Raw genomic sequence first — 22,025 nt, forward strand, 5'->3', positions numbered from 1 at the left:
TGTGTGTGTGTGTGTGTTAGCAAGTGTGTGTGTGTGTGTATTTCCCCCTAAGGCAAGACCCGCCCAACTCTGTCTCTGATTGGCTTACCCTGAAAAGTTACCCCGCTTTCACTTTTCCATGGTGCTGTGAGAGGACATCGCTGTATTCGCCTGTAAACTACATCCGCAGGGAGATTCGGTTCAGTTCCATCACATACTGTAACGCACCCATTTAAATCACAGTAACTATAACGGTGTTACTTAATGGGAATAGGTAACTATAACGTTATTAGTTACCGCACAAAGGAGTTGCGTTACAGCAGTGGTTCTCAAACTTTTTCTGTCATTCCCCACTTTGAACAGGTGGGCCTTTTCAAGCCCCACCTGTTCCTTATCGCTCCAATAAAATGGTAGGCCAAGCTTAAAATTGTCAAATGTATCGTTCTATAACAGGGGTCTCCAACTTTTTTTAGGATGAGGGTTACTTTCAAAAAATAAAACAAGTCGTGGGCTACTTTTACTCCTCTTTTTTGTTTTTTTGCAGTGTATATATTTAGCACATTTTAACATTATTATATGCTACCTTTAACCTTTGAGTGCTGTTTGGGTCTGTGGGACCCGTTTTCGGTGTTTACTAAAATAAAATGTATGCAATTTAATTATTTTAACCTGCTTTATTTGGTGGTGGACGTCACATCCTCGAGGGTCCGGGGGCATGCACCCCCAGGAAGATTTTTTTTAAATGTTGAAGTTGAATGCATCAATCTGGTGCACTTTGAGCTAGGGCTGCTCAATTAAATCGTATTTTAATCGCAATTACGATTTTGGCTTGCAACGATTATGAGAAAAACAATCGAAATAAAACGATTTTATTTATTTTTTAAATAGGTTTTTCAGTTGAATTATACTTAAAGTTCAGGGTAATCAACTGTTAAAAACATACTTTTCAAATTATTTTCTTCAATAAATTGATGTTTTTCAAAGTAAATGGTTAATCGTTTTTAATAATCGTGATATCAATTATTGACCCAAATAATCGAGATTATGATTTTTGCCATAATCGAGCAGCCCTACTTTGAGCCCAACATGAATTTATGGATACAGCTCTCAACACTCAGATGAAAGGGAGCTGTATACTTTTCAATAATCCAAACATCTTTAGAATATGATCACAACAAATCATTTAAACTTGTTTATTCTTATCTTATGTTACCTAGTTAGCATTCTTTCTTTTTATTTATGCATATTTGACTAATCACTCCCCTTTTAAACTTTTTACTGTCCTATAGTACACATTGGAATGATTTCTTACTTTATTTTGTACAACTTTATTAAATAGATAAAGGTGTGCTCTCTCTCTTGCTCTCTTGCTCGCTCTCTCTCTCGCTCCACATTGCTTTTCTTCCCGTCTGCAACGCTGTTGTGTGTGTCTGTGAGAGCGTTTCACATGTGTGTATGAGAGATTTTTACCAGTGGCGAGCCTGTCTCTGAGGGCCTAAGATATTCTACAAAATAATATTTAAAAACATTAAAACAAATTATATTTTTCTTTATATATTTTTTTTAAATATGTTTTTAGTAATATTTGTCAATAGTTTTACCAAAAATAACTTGATTAAATTGTATTTAAAATAACATTTCCAATTAAATAAATCCTTTGAATCTGCCTATTCAGTTTCTGTTTGAATGTGATGGGTTAAATGAAAGAAGCTCCTCTCTGCGAGTCTGTGAAGACAGGAGCTGTTGGACGTCCAGCTATGAATTCACAGAGGGCCAGCTATAGTAACTGAACGAGAGTAATGTCAAATGACAGTACAATTGACCAATCATATCTTCCCTCTAAATGGGTGGGCTTTATTATCGCGGACTTTATGACAAGTTCCGCCCGCTGTGAAACGTTTCTTGTTTCCATAGCAACAACAACTGTCAACAGCGTAAACTTGCCTTCAAAATAAAAGCATGCCAAATTACACTTAAGACATACAACTGCAACGAAAGTAACAAACACAATGCAATATCCTTTTCAATTTCAAAGAACACAAATTGGGTTATCTACAGGTGTTGTTTTGTGTGGTAGAGGGTCGCTTTTCATTGATACGTTTTGCACCCCGGGCGGGTCGTTGTTTTGATATTCCACCAGTGTATAAATAATAAATAAATGTGGAAAAAAAATGTAAACATTTTTTTGAATTTTATTTTAAATATTTTTTTTTTTTTCGCGACCCACCTATCACATCTCTGCGCCCCACCAGTGGGGCGCGCCCCACACTTTAGAGAAACGCTGCGTTACAGTAACGCGTTAGTCCCAACACTGGTTAAAAGTGATAAACACACTCTGCTGAACAGATTGTCCTGGAACACTGTCCTCCTTATATCATGATTTTCCAAGAACATAGTAGGACATGGTGTAATAGACACATTAAAAATGCTTTGTGTATTAATGTTAGTTTTAAGTTTCATATCAATAAATCCTCAGAACGTGTTTTCCTATACAATTAGGTCAGCTTTATCTTGTTTGTTTCCTTTACTTTTAACCTCTCCATGGGCAGACATACATGCAAAAGGCTGCAACATATGTCCTACGAAGAAGCAAGGTACACATAATGTTGTACTCTGTTATAGTTGCTTTGTGGACTTTTTTTCAGTCAAGGCCAGGGCGCCCTGGACCTGTGCCTAGGACTGTTCGGTAACCCATCATCCACCAACACATTAAAGGACCGGGTGAAAGGTACAGTTATTTCAGTAGTTTGGTACTTTCCCTGCCTTCTCCTTCCTTGTTTAAAGGTGTCAGATTGCTGAGCCCCTCATTTGGCACGAGCAGGTTTTCCTAAAAATGTCCTCTTGTTTTCTCTTTTCCTCTGGTGCCTTTTCTTTGTTTTGGTTTAATTGTGCCTTATGCAACAATATGTTAGCACATACAGTTGATATACTGGTACTTCACCATTGATGTGATATAAAGTAAGTATCTTTTGGGTTTTGGACATTTTTCACCATTTTCTACAGAAAAGGAAATTTGTCAACAAATCAAAACATTTGCTTTAGATTAACTGAGAACAAAATTAAATCTCAGACACATTTATTAATGCCAACTAAAATAAACCCAAATATATTCGCTGACACATAAATAAATCATATATTTTAAACCTTAAAATCCCATATGAATAGTTTACACAAGCTTTTCTGACATACTGCACAGCCTCCAAAACTTTAATATCATGCACAAAAAAAAACATTAAAATGACTGCTTGCAGTTTGAATTCAAACCCTGCATCCTGTTTGATTTGGAATGCAGGTTTAGGTGGTTCTCAATCATGTATTTACTTTACGTTGTGGGATCAGCTCTAAAATGCACAGTTCACAGTATAATATTGTTTTTGGCTGCTCAGGTTTGGCCTGCTCATATATGGACTTCAGTTCCTAACCTGCAGTTATCTTCATGGCCGTCTGTATTAGATGCATCAGCCTGGCTTTTTTTATTTTACATCGCCCTACCTTATTAGACTTTGTAAGACTGAAACAATTAAAACCATAAGCCCTTGATCTATTAGCGCCTGCACAAAGTCCCTGAACAAGGACTTTTTCACCTAAAAGTGGAGTCTGTGTGGGTTTATAAGGAGAACAAAAGCATCTTTTTAGTCCTCATATTTAGGTTTTACATAGATATAAAAGAGCTGCTTCTCTTTCTTTTTCCACAGAGATAACATCAGTTAGATTTGTATGTAACTTTCATTGTTTCACTTTTATCCAGAGAGGAGTCATCCTCAAGACATCAATACGGCACTATTGTTTAAGACATTTTATTTGATTTCCCGTAACTCTGAGTTCATGCTTTCTTTTTATGGAAAGTAATCCTTGGTTTCTTCATGTCATTTTTCCTTCTTCTTGCACATATGATTTATTTAATCCCCGATGATACATTTTAGGACAAACATTTTGAACTGGATTATACTATGATTATACTTTGAGTAAAACAAAAATGTATTTGCATTTATTGGCTCATCTTATCCTGCAAAGTGTTTGTGTGTGTGTGTGTGTGTGTGTGTGTGTGTGTGTGTGTGTGTGTGTGTGTGTGTGTGTGTGTGTGTGTGTGTGTGTGTGTGTGTGTGTGTGTGTGTGTGTGTGTGTGTGTGTGTGTGTGTGTGTGTGTGTGTGTGTGTGTGTGTGTGTGTGTGTGTGTGTGTGTGGCTCACATAGATGAGGCTGGAGAAGTATCTCTCCCGCAGGTTCTGGAGGACGGAGGCCTCGTTGAGGAAGGTGAGGGCGGCCATGTCCTCCGTCTTGCTGAACTTGGGCGGGTTCATCTTCTGGATGTCGTCTTTGTTCACCGTCACCTTCTGACCGTTAGAGAGCTGCACCACCACCTGCAGCCCAACACACACCCAGGATTCAAAGCTTTGCCTGCCTCTGTGTTGTCGTTTAAGACCTTATTGTTTCCAACATTTTCCATAAAAACTGAATGTTCAAAATAAGAAAAAGATGAACACAACAAAATCACGTCACAAGATGCAACTTCAGTGTTCAACAGATTCCGCTAATGTTTTTAATTAAATAAATGTTGTACCAACAGATTGAAAAAAATAAATACAGATAAACACAAACAAAAAATATTTTTGGAAAAATATCAGATTTTTGCCATTGAACATTAAAACCTTTACTTTTGTTATTGTTACATGACCATTTCAACATTTTCTGAAGTTCTGCACTTTAGTCTCTGCTTAATGCAGCTACCGATTATTTTCCAATATCGATTAATGTGCCGATAACTATTTAAATTAATGGTACCTCATTTAGTCTATACATTTTTTTTATATTTTCCCAAAAATTGCAATTTTATGTCCAGAAACCCCAAAATATGAAGTAACCTATAATATATGAAAATGAAAAGTTTAAAATCCTCTAATTTAACCTCTTAAGGGCGGGGGCAATCGGGCTTAAGAGCTGTAAATCAATTTTCTAAAATTAATTGATTTTAACACAGTTCCCAAATATTGGCAAATATTGTATTTTTAACTGAACTCTACCTTTTACCCAACCCTTTTTTCTTTACTGATATGATATGCATAGGCGGAGTTTGACATTTGCGCTTGGGGGGGCAAACCTTTTTTACTGACGTCACACAGTCCCAACTATTGCGTGGGGTGCTACGGATACAGAATCAATAAAACCAGCGTTTACCGCACTGAGTATGACTTTTCCACATACGAACACAACTTGTCTCGTCATGCACGCCTCATGCCCGCCGTACGCACACACTCATATGGAAGGGGCGGTCTCTCCCCCCAATATCAGTGCATTACATAACTGTAAAACTCATAACTGTGCACATCTTATACCTATTTGATAACTACTATATCCCTTGGTTACTTGAACACACTACAATATTATTAACCAGTGTCCTACCTTAGTGCAGAAGTAGACACCTTAAACGTCCCAGAAATTGATCGCCGCATATCTTATTGTAATACAATAGCTGAATCACTTGTAGGTAAAAAAAGCGAGGGAACTTGTGTCCTTAACCTCATACGTCACACACACACACACACACACACACACACACACACACACACACACACACACACACACACACACACACACACACACACACACACCCACACACACACACACACACACACACACACACACACACACACACACACACACACACACACACACACACACACACACACACACACACACACACACACACACACACACACACACACACACACACGTCACAACATGCGACTGCTCAAAAATGAAATTATTTCAAACAAAACATGATATTATTCAGATTTGTATTGTAACAATCATGATATTACATCTATTAAAATATTGATATACGAAATATTTGAATTGGAACAGTTTTAGAAGTAGTAATGCTGTAACATATTTCAGCCACTAGGGGGGGCAATGCCCCCCCTGCCCCCCCGCAAAATCCGCCTATGATGATATGATGAAATAATATTCTACCAAGTACCTCACATTGGCTCCATATTGCCAAGCTGGTAAAGGAGTATATTTAGAATGTGTTATTTCTACTTTTCCTCAGCAGTAAAGAATCAGAGTACTTGGTATGCAGTTATGCGACTACAGTTGGATTATCTCTACTGGCGTCCTTTACCTCGTCCCCCTTATCCTCCTTCATGCTGGCGGTCTCAAAGCCCTCCTTCTCCGACGGGATCCACACCATCTTCTTGGCAGACCAATCCGCCTGCGCCACCCCACTGTTGCGGAAGTCGTTATCCAGGAAGAGGAACTTGCTGTCGTCGGGGGCCGGGTCAGCCATGTTGGAGGTTTCAGCGTCAGGAGTCGAGTCGATCTCAGGCTCAGATTCGGAGGCTGTGGTGTCTGGGTCGGTACTGACGACTGGGTCGGCCTCTGGTGGGTCGATGGGAGTCGGGTTGACCTCTGACCTCGGTTTGACTTCTGGCCTACTGACATAACAGACCACATAATCAAAATAGCTGAAAACGTGAACCACAACATGACAACAGGAGCAGCAGAATCCTGCAAATCATTGCTGCTAGAAAAAAAATAGTTGAACACATAATTTCTTGTGAAACAACAATTCTAGGTGCTGGTGACCCCACAGTCCCCGGTTTACCAGCTGTATGTATGCTACGCTAATCGGCTGCTGGTGGTAGCTTCATACATACAGTGCTGTACAGACACAAAACTGGTATTGATCTCTTATTCAAGCAAAAAAGAAAATAATCAGATTTCCCAGAAAACTATTTATTATCGTTTTTCTTGAATTAATACCTTATTAACTTCCATTTTTATTCTTTTGCCCTACTTAAAGCTTACAGTATTTCTTATGTTTTCTTGAAAAATCTTTTTGGGCCTTTTTTATGATTTATTGGAAGCACGTTGAGTTGCTTTTGTTAAAAATGTGCTGTAAAATTAACTAGTAATAAAATATGAATTCACTAACAAAGTGTTGTGAAAAGTCTTGCGGACCGAAGAAAACTGATCCTAAAAAAATAAGCAAAAAACGTTGACCGTTAGTTTCAAGTATTTCTTTGTAACATTTTATATTTATGCTTTAAGAATAAACAATCAAAGTTAAAGCCTTGTGAAAATAAATCTATTTTAATATATATCAAGGGTTTAACACTCAAAAACTTCCTTAGTTAATCAGATGTGATTAAAGAGCTGGAAGCATACAGTGAGCAAAAAAACCCAACCTAACCCAACAACTCTTCAAAACTATTTGAATTAGTACTTAATCAGTGTAAGATTTAAAGAGCTCAATTATCATCCAACAGAGGAGGATAGTTTTACAACACATCACACAGAGGACAAACCAGCATCACAAAACACATCCTCGTCTCTCAAACTGCTGCCTTTTTGCATCCGACTTTCACTCTTAATTTAATTTACATTTATGACACATTACTGCAGATAACTGCCTCAGTGCATTTCCCTACAGGTTCACAATGAGCTACTTACTCCCTTATCCTCTTCTCTGCCTCTGCCTCTGCCTGCAGGTCACAAGGCTGCTTTGACCTCCGATGGAAGAGCAGGCAATAAAACATGAAAAGCAGCACACAGAAGATAATACCTATAATCAAACAACTCGGCTGCCATGCTGGAATGCCCATGTTTGGCTAACCCCTTTGCTCCTGGTAGCTTTGGTAGCCCAAAGAGGGATGCTACGGGACTTAGCAGGCATACTACCTTATAAGGTGTGGCTCATGTGTCCAGCCAAGCTCACCGTTTACACCAAAATGGTGACATGTCACAAGGTGCACCCAAGGGTGGCACAGGCGTGCACGCACAACAGAGTAGGTGTGTGAGCAGGAATCTCTAATGAAGATTTCTGACATTTTTACTGAGACATTTAATGATTTAAGTGAAGGTCAATGATCCTCCGTAATGATCCAAATACCAAGAAGTGTTAACACTACAAGAAATTCAGGAAAATGTAGCAGGCTACTGGTTTTTTAATCAATGTTCATATCTACTTAATTAACAACTCTATTAATAATTAATTAATATTGTCACATATTTCTCTAAAAGTGACATAACTTTTATATTCAAACAAGTTATTTTTGTGCACATTAAAATGAATTCAGAAGGTTATTTCAGCTGAATTCATTACATGGGAGTATTAGCCTGCCCTTGTCTTCTGTATTACATATATGGTAGTATACAAAGTATATAATATATGGATAAATTAAGTATTTGTACTCACTGTGCAGTTCTTCAGTTCTCAGTGCAGGATGCAGACTCCACTCCAGGGTAATGAGAATATCATGTCAGGTAAATGAACTGATGATGATGATGATGATGATGATCATGTCCTTCCTCCTTTCTCACTATTTAAACCGGCCCGCGACACCTGGGGGTGGAGCAGCAGCGCGCGCGGCCCACCTCGTTTCCAAAGTTGGCAGAGACGTCCAGTCAGCCAATCACAGAAGCAGGAGAGGTTTGCCTTCAAAACAAAAGCATAAATGTTCTAAACAGAATTTGGGTTTTTTTGTGATATTGAGCAATTGTTTCTGTTATTATTCTTGGCTGCTAAATTCACTCAAGCAGTGTACTTAAAACAACTTTAAGTTTCTGATAATTTAACTCTTATTTTGTACGTTTACAGTTTAACTCAATTCATGATTCAAAACATTCATTTGCCAGATGTAGTTGATTGTTGATTTCCACATAATCATTTAACACTTACACAAACGACTATAGCCTACAACATAGTCTATCTAACAAAATTCTTTGTGTAGCCTATGTTCTTATTTATGTACCTCAGATAACCAGTTTGGCGTCAAGGCTAAGCATGGTACTGAGCTATGCTTCTATGCTTTGAATGAAATGGTAGAAACATATAGAAGACAGAATTCCACTGTTCTGATTGGTTTCATTGTTGCCTCTAAGGCTTTTGACCGAGTTAACCATCATAAACTGGGCTCCTCTCACCGAGCCTTTTTAATATCTATATGAATGATCAGATGATTTAAGTGTCTGTAAAACAGGGTGCGTGATTGGTAATGTGATTGTAAACCATCTTATGTATGCCGATGATCTGGCAATTGTTTCTCCTAGCAGTGCTGGTTTTCAACAGTTGCTAAATGTTTGTTCTGATTATGGAGTCAAATTTGACGTTTAATACAATGCTAAGAAGAGCGCTGTAATGATCTGTAGAGCAAAAGGGGATAAGAACCTTTGTTTTCCAACATTCTACCTGTCAGGACATGCTGTCTGTTTGCTGTAACACGAAGTATCTGGGACACATCATCACAGATGAAATGGCTGATGATGATGACATGTATAGACAGTGGCGTGTCTTATATATACAAGCCAACATGTTGGCTAGAAAATTCTCTTGGTGTTCAGATAAGGTTAAGGTGAACCTCTTTAGAGCTTATTGCACTCCTCTCTATACTGCCCCCTTGTGGCTCAAGTATAAGAAGGCGAGCCTCCGGAAGCTCCAGGTTGCTTATAATGACTGTTTGCTATACTGCTTAGAAAACCAAGGTGGTGCAGTGCAAGTGAAATGTTCTGTAATGCACGAGTCAACACGTTCCATGCTCTCTTGAGAGGTCTGATGTACAAATTCATCTGTCGATTGAATGTTTCTCATAACTCTGTCATTATGCTGCTGTCAAATCCGTGTTTCAGTGCTGTACGATACCAGTCACCTCTGTGGAAACATTGGTATAACTGCCTTTTTTTATTTATATTTGAGTGTTGTATGTTTTGTAATAATGGACCAAGAGTCTCTTTAAATAAAGATGATGATGATGATGATGACGACGACGACGACGACGACGACGACGACGACGACGACGACGACGACGACGACGACGACGACGACGACGACGACCGACGACGACGACGACGACGACGACGACGACGACGACGACGACGACGACGACGATATATATCATATTTAATATCGGCTAATTCCCAAATATCGTTAAAAGTAGGCCTATAGGCCTACTTACAACCCAAAAGGGATATGTGAAGCCGGTCATTACTAAAACAGATCCGACAGGGTGGTGAATGTTAAGTCAAGGGCCGAGATGTAGGCCTAATTTGTTTATCTTAGTGAACTGTAGCTTAAACAATTATAATAATAAACGGTGTTAATGTGGAGAACATCCTGCTGAACAAATGTGTAAGTATTATAAACGTTACTGGGTTGACATATTACGAATACTGAAAACGATATTTTTGAGTAAACTCAGTTGTCTTAAGGGGAAATCAAGTTAACTAACATACTATGGGCCTAACGTACTTTTATTTTGAAAGGTTTACGCGATGTCTGGTTTCCATGGTGACTAATGATTAGCAAACAACAGGTACATTCACTTGCTTCAAGTTTCTTTTTAACACTTTTCTGTAAGACAATTAAAATGTCTGCATCGGTTGAGCAGGAGGACTTAGATAAATGCTTCACCGTGTTTGACGGCTCTTCTCCGGAGGATGTGTCCCATGCCCGGCAGCTGTGGAGCTCGCTGTCCCTCCTGCCGCCGCTGGAGTCCCGGCTGGTGTCCGCAGACATCCGCCAGAGGCTGCCGGTGTCCCGGCCGCAGCGCAGCAGCAGCGCCGGTCCCAAGCCCTCCGCCCCGGCCCCGGCCCCACAGCCGCCCAGCGTGTCTGCTCTCCGGCAGAGACGGGAGGAGAAACAGCGGTATGCCGCCATGGCCGACCAGAAGCGGGAGATACTCACTCTGCTGAGCCGGCAGAGGGAGCATAGGATCCAGAAGGAGCTGCTCTCTGTGGGCTTCAAACCGAAGCTGAAGCTCGGCAGGGAGAACATGTTGAATCTGCAAAAACCTCCAGACTCTGTCACTGACGAAGAGCTGGTGAAGCAACTGCAGTAAAAATACTTTTTAGACTTATTAAAATACTCTTTATTGGCTCTTAGATTTTAAGTTAATCAAGTTATACCTGTATGTAACTTTATAGTCTGGTGTTAACTCATATTTCAAAATGGATGTTGTCCTAGATATTAATGGTGAAAGAAGTATCTAGATCAGGGGTGTCCAAACTACGGCCCGGCGACCAAATGCGGCCCGCGGACCATTTTGAATTGGCCCTCAGCAAATTCAAAATGACTTAAGTATAATAAACTTCTGCTTGTCTTATATTGTACTTCTTCAAAATATATGTTCAATAATATTACACTGTATTCATGTGTTAACAAGCCCAATTTTCAAATAAATTGAAAACATTTTCTAACAAATCTTAGTTGATGAGAAAAGAGCCCAATAACAAATGTACATAGCCTAACAACCTTGCAATATACCCTTCGTATTTCCTCTTATTATAAGCAATCAGAAGCTTCTGTTTTAAGGAATGAGCTGCTAACAAAATAAATGAAACCCTATGGAGAGCAGTTATGTAGGCTGTTTTTTTCTTCAAGCATTTTAAAGTATCAAGAATAATTTACTTGGATTGATTTTTCCAACTTATAACTGACCTTATGAGGCAATACACCTCACCTGGCCCAGCCCTTCGTATATGTTTCTGTATAGCCCTCGTTGAAAAAGTTTGGACACCCCTGATCTAGATATTTTACTTAATTTAGTGAAAATAAAGTACAGTTCCACAGTGTACACATTTAAATTCATTACAAAAAAAGTTCAAAAGTATTAACATCAAGATGTACTTAAAGTATCAAAAGTAATAGTATATATTTTACAAAATGGGCCATTTTAGAATAGCAATATTGGGTTATAATTACATCACTTTAGTGTTGTAGTTGGTAAAGGTGGAGCTACTTATCATTTATTGATATGCTTTTTTCTGATCCTTTACTTGAATGAAAGTAGTTCCAGTGTAGAAATGCAATAAAGCCCTTGAATTATCCAAAGTAAAAGTACTAAACATTCAAAATTGGATAGTTTGCAATATCATTATATATAACAATATTGTATTGTAATTATTTATATGCTATATATCATTTATGATTATATATTATAGACTTTTTTCTTGCACAAATGTCAGAAAAATGCAGTTCAGCCTCTTAAAATGTCCATCTTTTCTGTTTGATATCAGATAAAAGTGAACAGCTTTTGTTTCAAGACTGACAAAACCAAGCGAATCATCGAGCAGCACTAAATTACTGTATATTTAAGTATTTCCAGTGACAGTCTTTACTTATTTATGACAGTCTGGTGTTCTGCAGGTAAAATGCTTGCATGTCAATAATCACAGAGTACATTTTAGGCGAATGTGAACTGGACAAATTGAACTTGTTGACCTGATCAAGGCACCAGATGGAAAGTCAGGGGATCAGCAAAGTCCTTGATGTTTTTGGACATTTTTAAATACTATGCACATTCACACAGGTGTTTTTAATTACCCGGCTGATTAGTCAGATGGGGGCAGCAGCTGTGCTGACTTTACACAGGTATGTTAAGGAGCCCAGGTGTAACTGATTAACTGTAACATTTAACATTAATCAAATAACCAATAATGTGTCGAGGGTTGAAAACAGCAAACCTTGGAAATAAATGAAAGTTAAACAAGAGCAAGATTTATAATAAAAACACTATTCTTTTGTGTTTTCCTCGTGCTATAATAAAACCTTTGTTTACTTATTATTTCTGAATTAGCTGCTGTAAAACTATCTAAAAATACATACTTTTTTTTCTCTTCTCCTGCTTTCAAAAGTTTAAATATCTGCTGTAATAAATAAATGATTAGAATTATAAATGCAGGTTTATTTTTGTAAAATAATTGGCCTTGTTTTAATAACATAGAGCAAAAATTAAAATCAAAGGTAAAAAAGAATGCAATAGTCAAGGAAAATTGGTATAAATTAAAAACATTTAGTCTACAATAAGAAATATGTAAAATAATATACGACAAAACCATCAAAAAGGAAGTAAAAAATAGGTAATAATACAGACAAAAACATATAATAATAATAACATTCCGCAACTGATGCCTATCAAGTTTTTTGGACTGACAGTATTTAAACCTGCTATAGTTTTTTGCTAGACTATTTATGTAAAATGTAATGATCTGATTGTATCTCATGTCTTACCTCTTCCTGGTGTCAGCACGCAGCACTTTGCTTCGAACAGCAGTTATTACATAACATGAAGTGGAGCCTGTGTGGTTATTCAAATACCCAGTGGAGAAGGCCCAACCATAATAGGATAAGAAGAGGCCTGCAGCATATTGACTTTATCTAATTTGGTTATAGTTTTCAAAGCACAGAGATTACGCTGAGGCCTGCAGTCTATAAACGCTCTTTAACCTCGAGCATCCGTGTAATTCATCCTTAAGTAGCTCTAAAGTGATCGTCCACTTTGAATTCCATCTTGATTATATACAATCCGCTTCTGTTCTGGACGCCATAACTTTATATTTTCTCATGTGTTTATCTAACTCACATGAATTAGTGATAAAGGAAGCGGCTGATATTCTGTCAGAAAGAAGACTATAAGGACCAGCATAAGGGTAAATAAATCAATACAAGGTTACAAATATTAAGAATAAAGTCAAAATATTGAGAATAAAGTCAATATGTCGAGAATAAATATTATAATATTGAGAACAAATAAAAAAACATTGATACTTCAATATTCATAAAGTGGAAATGTCGGGAATAAAGTCAAAAATCTTAAGAATAAATGGAAGTGTTTGGAATTAAGTCGAAATGTTAAGGAGTTGAAATATTTAGTGAACGTTTAACTTGATTTAAAGCAGAAATACTATTTTCTGTAATACTTATCTGCAAAAATAGAAGTTAGAAGTACATAATTATGAATATTGTTCTTCAATAAAAGTCACAGGTAATAGCACTCAGTATGCAGAATGGTAGTATTAGGTTTTAATAACATGTAATGTAGTTTACATTTAGTTTACCAATGTTGAGCCAATTTATATTTAAAAATGTGCTAGTAACTCAATTTTAGATAAATATATGATATGGCTAAAAAAGTACAATATTCGACACAAAGTATATGTAGCATAAAATGAAAATACTTAAATAAGTGGCACAAATATGTCAAAAAGTACAATACTTGAGTAAATGTACTTCAATAAAATCAACAACTGTCCCGTTCACACACACTTGGTTGTACCATGAAGGTCAGTGTATTGATAAGAATTCACCATGAGATGTCAGTAAAAACTCATTTATAGACTTCATTTGAAAAACAGCAACCTACTGTAAGTGTGTGAGTGGAAGCTACTAAACTGTAAATAGTATTACAAAAGAAAAGCTGAATTTACGTTGTCCTCTATCTAATCTGTGTGTTGAACCCTACAAATATTCACTTCATTTACGCCTTGACATTTTCCCCAGCAGTGTTTTTTTAAGGAGTGAGAACAGATGACTGCAATATCTGCACCCCAGCTGTTGCTCACTCACTTTGCTGCACTTCATCACCGCTCATATGATAGCTGGAGCTCTCTGAGGGAGTATTATGGTCAGCGGGAACTGATGTCTCTGATATTTAACTGACATTTCATGCAGAGCCTCGGGAGACTCTACTGTGTGATGCAGAGCAGATCAGATAAATGTTCAGCTGCACAACTTTTCCCTTCTTCTTTGTCCATCTTCCTGATCAAATACTTAAACAAATACATCCACATGTCATACGTTGTTCTTTATGTGTGTATGATGTATGTATTGATATGATTGAATTCCAACTTGATTGAATAGCTTCACTTCATTAATACTAACACTGATATTTTAATAATTTAAGGAAAATACGTAATATGTTTGTTATCCTCAAAAGACATCTGACTCTGTGTCTCTCAGATCCATTCCCACTATAAAAACAAACATATATAGTTTAATTTTTCAGTAATCAATAATTTCCTTAAACAGCTGCTTACTATAGCATTGCATTTGCTGGGGACTATTTTCAGAGGCAGATTTGTCCACATTTGGTGCTTTAGCAAGTATGTATGTGAGCAATAGTGCTGTATATGTGTTTAAGAACACGTGTTTACGCTTGGAGGAAGTGGAACAGCTGAGGCCTGGGGGGTATACTACGAAGCAGGATTTTCGCTTAGCCGGCTAACTTCAGGGAAAACTCTGGGTTTCCGGTCCTACGAAGCTGGCTCTCTTTTTAGCAGGCTAGATCTCCATAGTAACTTATGCTGTGCGGCTAACCTGGTTGGGACCACCAGAGGCCTGTACTACGAATCTGGATTTTCCTAACCTGGATATGATATGTTTGAGTTAGCCGGTTGGCCTAATTCAAAACATACGCGCTGTCGCTAAACGGTACTACGACGCTGGTTATTAAGTGGATCGCTCAAGCCAGCCGTGTCCTATCTACTGTAGTTAGGTGCGAGTTCACATGAAAGGGGTGGTATTTGGAGCATTCGACCAATCACAAACATGGAGAAGTGCACTGACAGCGCAGCGTCATACTTCCTGAATGAAAAGTGAACTTTAATACTAGTCAAATATGAAGAAGTTAAACTTTAAACATCCATGACGTAACCCTTCTCTTGCGTTTCGGGTCAAAAGTGACCGAATGACTTTTATTTTAATCATAAATATTGTGTTTTTCATCCAATTGCCTCAATACCTTATGTTATCCTCCACACTAGGCCTCTGAACATATACACTTGACGATCACCACTTGCATTGAATTTTGAGTGATTTTTTCAACAGTGAAACACCCATCCTGCAGATGGAAAACACACACACACACACACACACACACACACACACACACACACACACACACACACACACACACACACACACACACACACACACACACACACACACACACACACACACACACACACACACACATTACGGGAACCTCTCCCTTTCTCGCGCTGTATGATACAATGTATCATACGCAGGAAATATTGGTAATTACTATTTTGCTCTGAAATAGTGATATTTAATCATTTTGGAGTGTGTTTATTACTCATAGCTTCTAGAGTGCGATCAAAAATGCAGAGTCAATTCTATTGGAGTTAAACCATGACCACGCTGTAACGTGATTATATAGCTTCATTATTGGCGAAGTACATTACTTTGTTCCACGCTAAAACATTGCACAGGAAGCATGTGAATCTATGTCATTTATGCATCTATTTGTCACGATCTGTCTATGTTTTAGTTTGTCTGTCTCTGTTTCCTGTTGTAGTTTGAAAAGTGTTCCCCCTCCCGTCTTGTCTGTTGCTGGTGATTGTGTGCACCTGGTGCCCTGTGTTTCTCCTCCCTCCTCACCTGTGTCTTGTTGGTTTGATTAGTCCTGTGTGTATTTGTTTCCTGTTAGTGTGGGTGAGATCCTTGTTGCTGGTGACTGTGTTCACATGAGACAGTCATATTGAGGCTGTGTATCATGGATCACAGCGATGAATAAATGCCCACACCGGGTTTTATTTGAACTCTCTGCCTCCTTGCTTGGTCGGGCCGCTCAATTGTCAGCTTCACACACGCCCACTCATGTTCCTTAAGCACTTTGGTTTATTGACCTTTTTTAATATAAAGATCATTATGGCTCATGTATTCTATTCTGAGTAAAATTACCTTCTACATGAAGTTGGAGTAAAATGACATTCGATTGTGAGTAAAATGACCTTCTATTATGAGTAAAATGGCAGTATAGTTGTTTTTAATATACATTACATAGAGTAAATAACCCTTAAGCAGAGTCAAATGTAAGCACAGAGTAAAATGAACTCTAAAAATACAACTCTGAACAAAGAGTACATTTTACTCTATATAGGTTGGGACCAAATGTAATAATTTTAGAGTAAAATTTTCTTCAATTTGAGTAAATTTTACTCAGAGAAATTTACTGTGTACCTTCTCACAGGTGCGCTCTGTGCCTCTCAAGAAACACAAACCTCTCACTTTCTCGCGCTAAATGCGCCTCCCTTACTGGCTCTCAAGCAGTTATATTTGTGCCTTGCTCACATTTGACTCATTGACACAATGAGCAGGCGACCGATTAGGCGATTTTCTGTACGAGGGGCTCTGGACACATTTTTGAACCAGATGAAGAGGAGATTGAGGAAGATGAAGAGGAGATTGAGGAAGATGTCTCAGAAATGGAAGACAACAGCGATCCAGACTATGAGTCTACAACAGACCAGGAAGAGGCACCTGAGGGAGAGGCCCCTGACTGAGGGAGAGGCCCCTGAGGGAGAGGAGCCTGAGGTGACATTCCACACTTTTGCATGGCCTACTATGTGCGTGAACACACGTGAACACACACACACACACACACACACACACACACACACACACACACACACACACACACACACACACACACACACACACACACACACACACACACACACACACACACACACACACACACACACACACACACACACACACACACACACACACACACACACACACACATGTTCTGTTAATAAATGTTCATTGAAGAAAACAGTATCAGTGTCTTATTTTATATTCATCACAGTGAATGCTGAACTTGATGGGCCCACCGGTGGGTCCGGACCATGACATGAAACACTGGCTTGCTCGTATCAAATCAATACATCCCATACATCATTGGAATGGGAAGAATCTCAGCTACAACACTACCTACATCATTTCCATCTCCAGTAAACACAGCCTACATGGCAAGCATTTTTATAATATACAGTAATGTAAAATAAGCACTATCTTTGAACTTACTGCCAAAAATAATATGAAATTCACCCCTGGTGTCATTCTGTCTGTCATCCCTTTATTCTACTTGCTTTGACTGTTCAAATGAGATGTCAACCATCAAAATTGGATAAGGGGTTCCAGAGATATCACTGTGCAAAACACACCGGTCAATTTTGACCGAAAATAGCATGGGAAGGGGGGTATGACCTAACGCAAGAGAAAGGTTAAACACTTTATCCAGGATAAAAGCCACAGAGCTGCACCTGCAAGGTGAATACAGCTGGCAAAAGAAAAAGTGTTTGAATGCGATCATTAACAGGTTTATGATATCACTGCCCCATCTAGAACGCGATATGACTTTAATTACATTTGTCTCGAGTGTTTCGTCAACTTAATGTGTTACAGTATGTGACACTGTAAGTGTTGCACGGCCAGATACAGCTCAAGAAGCTGACTCAGATAAGGAGATATATGATACATTATGATGTAATATGATGATGTGATATGAATGATAATGGGACACATCGACGTCTGCACTCAGTGTACTTATGTTGTGGCAGATATTTAAGTAAGCTTTCTTAACGCTAATGTTATAATAGTCAGATTGCTCTGAAGATGGGAGGTGATATTCTATTCATGTTCACGTTCAGTGATGTACCTGAACGCGTTCAATGAACGATCGTTCATGAACGCGTTCATATTTTGGGCGAACGTGAACTGAACGTACTGTATTTCCGCTAGATGAACGTAATTGAGAACGCGTTCATTCTCAGCGCTGTATAACGGCGTTCAAAAGTGCGTTCATTCTCAGCACTGTATTATAACGGCGTTCAAAAGTGTGCCAGATTTCATATGACTTTCAGCCGAAAACCCAGTTAAAACACACCGTAAACAGGCTTCAAAATAATGCGGAAAACCACCCAATCTGGCAACAGCAAGCTGCCTGTGACGCGTACGCGCCTGTCACCCCTGGCTGTCGCACTGAAATATAAATATACTAAATATATCAGACTCCTCACAACAAACAATGTGGAACCGCGGAACCGGCGAGCATTGAATGAATGAATGAATTAGTATGGACGAAGCCGAGAGCAGCTGCAGCAGCACTCGCTCAGAGTGAGACTCTACGGCAGGGGTGGGGAACCTCCGGCCTCCGTCCGTATACGGCCCGCGAGACAATTTGGTACGGCCCTCGAGGTAATTTATAAACACACGCAAAAAATAAAAAAATGAAAGAAATCTAGACCGCAAAAAAATTAAACAAGCGAGTGCCTGTTTTTCCTGGCCAAGGTCAGGGTCCTTGAACACAACACGAGCCTAACGTGTCATCACGTGGTATATGTCTCGACTGACAGGGTGCAGTTCTGACGGAGAGCACCAGAACGCCACTTCAGAAATTGCAGTACCGATAAGTCCATACACATGCCGCAGTTTCTGCGTGTCTGTGTCTTTAGTTGAAAGCCCAGTGGCGATCTGTTCATCTGTCATACTGATCAGACAGTCAATAACTGTGTTGTTATCATTAGCATCTGGTTAGCTAGCTATGCTAACGAATATAAGAAGCTTTGTCTACAACCAGTGAGGTAAAGGCACATCTTTATATGATCATTATAGTTATAAAAAAAATAAGAGAATAAAGTAAACGGGTATAAAATACTATATGACAGTTATTAATAAAGAAGAATACAGTTTGAAAGGGGAGTGATTTGTCAAATATCCATAAATTAAAAGAAAATCTGCTTACAGTTGTGTTTGGGTGTTGAGAGATGTGTCCATAGATCTCCTAATGTTGCTCTCAAAGTGCAACAAATCTTCCCAGGGGAGCATGCCCCCCGGACCCCTCTAGAGGAGGTTAGGTCCCCCCCACTTAAATCATGTTCACATGGATAGGAAACTAAATACATTTGCACACATCTTGTGTCCATATCTTTCTGTGTTGGTGGTCACGCCACACCGTGCACGTGCATGCATACGCGAGTCATGGTGAGATATCTGGATTAGGAGGTTGCTTTTTCTTTGCACAGAATGAAATGAATGGGCTGTGATTTTAGTTTTTTTAAGCAGAGGTCAATAACTTGTACGGCCCTCTGAGGATATTGTAAAAATTGAAATGGCCCATTAACATCGTACAGGAGACAAATAATAGCTCGCAGCAACGTATTGAAAAAAGAACTATAAACTATAAATTAGTTCATTTTTGAAACCATGAACTTTAGTTCAACATTTTGAATTATGAACTATGAACTGAACTAGTTCATTTTAAAATGTGTGAACTGTGAACTGAACTAGTTCATGTAGAAAGTGAACTTTCCCAACACTGTTCACGTTCACACAGTCGGTGATTTTTGCCGGCCGTCTTTCCTGCAACGGCAGTTTAAACTGTATTTCCTTTCTCCTGTAATATGACTTTGCATTAAACTCTGCACACTGAGCTCTGATTGGTCAGTAGGCGGTGCTTTCACTGAGTTGATCTCTTAGCCTGCAACCTAACCTGCTCCGGAGCAGGTTAGTCGCACAGCATAAGTTACCATGGAGATCTAGCCCGCTAAAAAGAGAACCAGCGTCGTAGGACCGGAAAGCCGGAGTCTTCCCTGAAGTTAGCCGGCTAAGCGAAAATCCTGCTTCGTAGTATACCCCCCAGGTTAGGTTGCAGGCTAAGAGCTCAACTCAGTGAGTTGCCTCTGGTATATCAATAAATGCAAATTGTGACTAGCATTTGAAAACAAACAAACAGAAAATGTTATATTTAAAGTAAAACTGAACTGATTAAGATGACATGTTTTGGTACATACACTTAAAGGCCTTTTACACAGAACAATTTACAAGTTTAAATTATAAATCTTAGACATTGGCAGGTGCTCATGACAAACGATACATGTGGAATGATACAGAAGCTTCGATTTACAAGTTTTATTACAACTTTTACATCCAGAGACAAGCAATATTATAGGTGGGGTGGGTAAGTTTCAGAAACCGGCTCGAGATACACTTTTTGTTATATTCCATGGAATGCTCTTAACATCCCGATAGCAATGAATATCTGAAGTGCTTTGAGAAAAAATCCATAAAAAGATTTCATCTGTGGAAGCCGTGGTACTGTAAAAAGCAGTTTAGCCGGCCCGGCTAAACGGATTGCTGCCCTGTCGCCCTGTCTGTCAGCCTTCCATCTCGTGCACGCACAAATGTATCTCGTGCCCTCATTGGGTGTGCCGTAATTGGGCGTGCATTGCGCGTTCATGTGTGTTGGAGGAGGTGCTCTGTAAGGAAGTCTGAAGGAAGGGGCGGATTCTTTTCGGCTGTGTACTTTAAAATTTTAGTGCACTCGAGCCGGTTTCTGAAACTTATCTACCCCACCTTTAAGATGATAATAATAATAATAATATAATTAAGACCCAGAAAATAACTGTTGACTGAAAACTATTTAAACCGTTATCACATCAAAGGTCCTGTAATTAAAATGTAATTGTGTGTGTGTGTATGTTTGAAAAGGTTTGTTTGTTGTTTTGTTAGTCCCTGCCATTACTCTCAGTATATCATGATGGGGAAGCTGCTCTGCCAGACTGCCAGCCTACATTTATTTATAATTTACAATTGATTGTGTGGTTGGGTGTATCAGACACACAAATCATATTTTTAAAAACCTGATTTGGGTTTGTTTATAAATTACATCAGTTACTGACACAAAGTTGTACCACTTGTGGGGACCCTGATTATTGGACAGGGTACAATTGGTGCCACTTTCTGAAAATGTTGACACTGTCAAGGTCCTAACAAAGGTGGAACAACAACAACAACACAAGTACGTTTTCTCCCTACTGATCCCACCCTGATTATCATGTATTATCTTTCCCTTTATCTTGATTTAATAAGAACCCGACAAAAAAAGGTAAAATCTTTCGAAAAATGTCTTAAATGTCAAGGTCTGACACTCAAATTGGTCCTAACAAAGGTGAACACACACACACACACACACACACACACACACACACACACACACACACACACACACACACACACACACACACACACACACACACACACACACACACACACACACACACACACACACACACACACACACACACACACACACACACACACACACAATCAGTGCCTTTGGTTTGAGGGGAGTGTGTGATTAACAAACTGACATTTCGTTCCACTTGCAGACGCGACTTCATGTACTTTTGAACCTTTTTAGCTTGACTGTGTTTAAATAATACAACACTAAGAGCATCAAAGGGCCGTCGCTCGCTGATGCAACCTCCCAGTAATAGTCCAGTTAGGAGTCAGTAATTGTGATGAAAGGTCCAGACTTTTGTATGAATTATTTGGTGAACTTTTTGGGAATCAGTTGTATTAGAAATGTCTGAGATGTTTGCCTAATGTATAATAATAATAATCACTTATATAGTAGACCCAAGAGCAGTGTAAAAGCAGGTTACATACTGTATGAGCAAGACAC

At 38.8% G+C, this 22,025-nt stretch overlaps 1 protein-coding gene across 1 annotated transcript; it reads left to right on the plus strand.

Moving 5' to 3' along the window:
• Nucleotides 1-10,274: 10,274 nt before the first annotated feature.
• Nucleotides 10,275-11,078, plus strand: hoatz (HOATZ cilia and flagella associated protein). Its single transcript, XM_034089717.1, has one exon. The coding sequence runs from the start codon at nucleotides 10,344-10,346 to the stop codon at nucleotides 10,812-10,814; it is 471 nt and encodes a 156-aa protein (XP_033945608.1). The 5' UTR covers nucleotides 10,275-10,343; the 3' UTR covers nucleotides 10,815-11,078.
• The last annotated feature ends 10,947 nt before the right edge of the window (nucleotides 11,079-22,025 follow it).

Source organism: Pseudochaenichthys georgianus, chromosome 8, assembly GCF_902827115.2.
Source record: "Pseudochaenichthys georgianus chromosome 8, fPseGeo1.2, whole genome shotgun sequence".
NCBI classification, from domain to species: Eukaryota; Metazoa; Chordata; class Actinopteri; order Perciformes; family Channichthyidae; genus Pseudochaenichthys; species Pseudochaenichthys georgianus.

Excerpts from the sequence above, each read along its gene's own strand:
- hoatz (XM_034089717.1), top strand. The coding sequence starts at position 10,344 with ATGTCTGCATCGGTTGAGCAGGAGGACTTAGATAAATGCTTCACCGTG.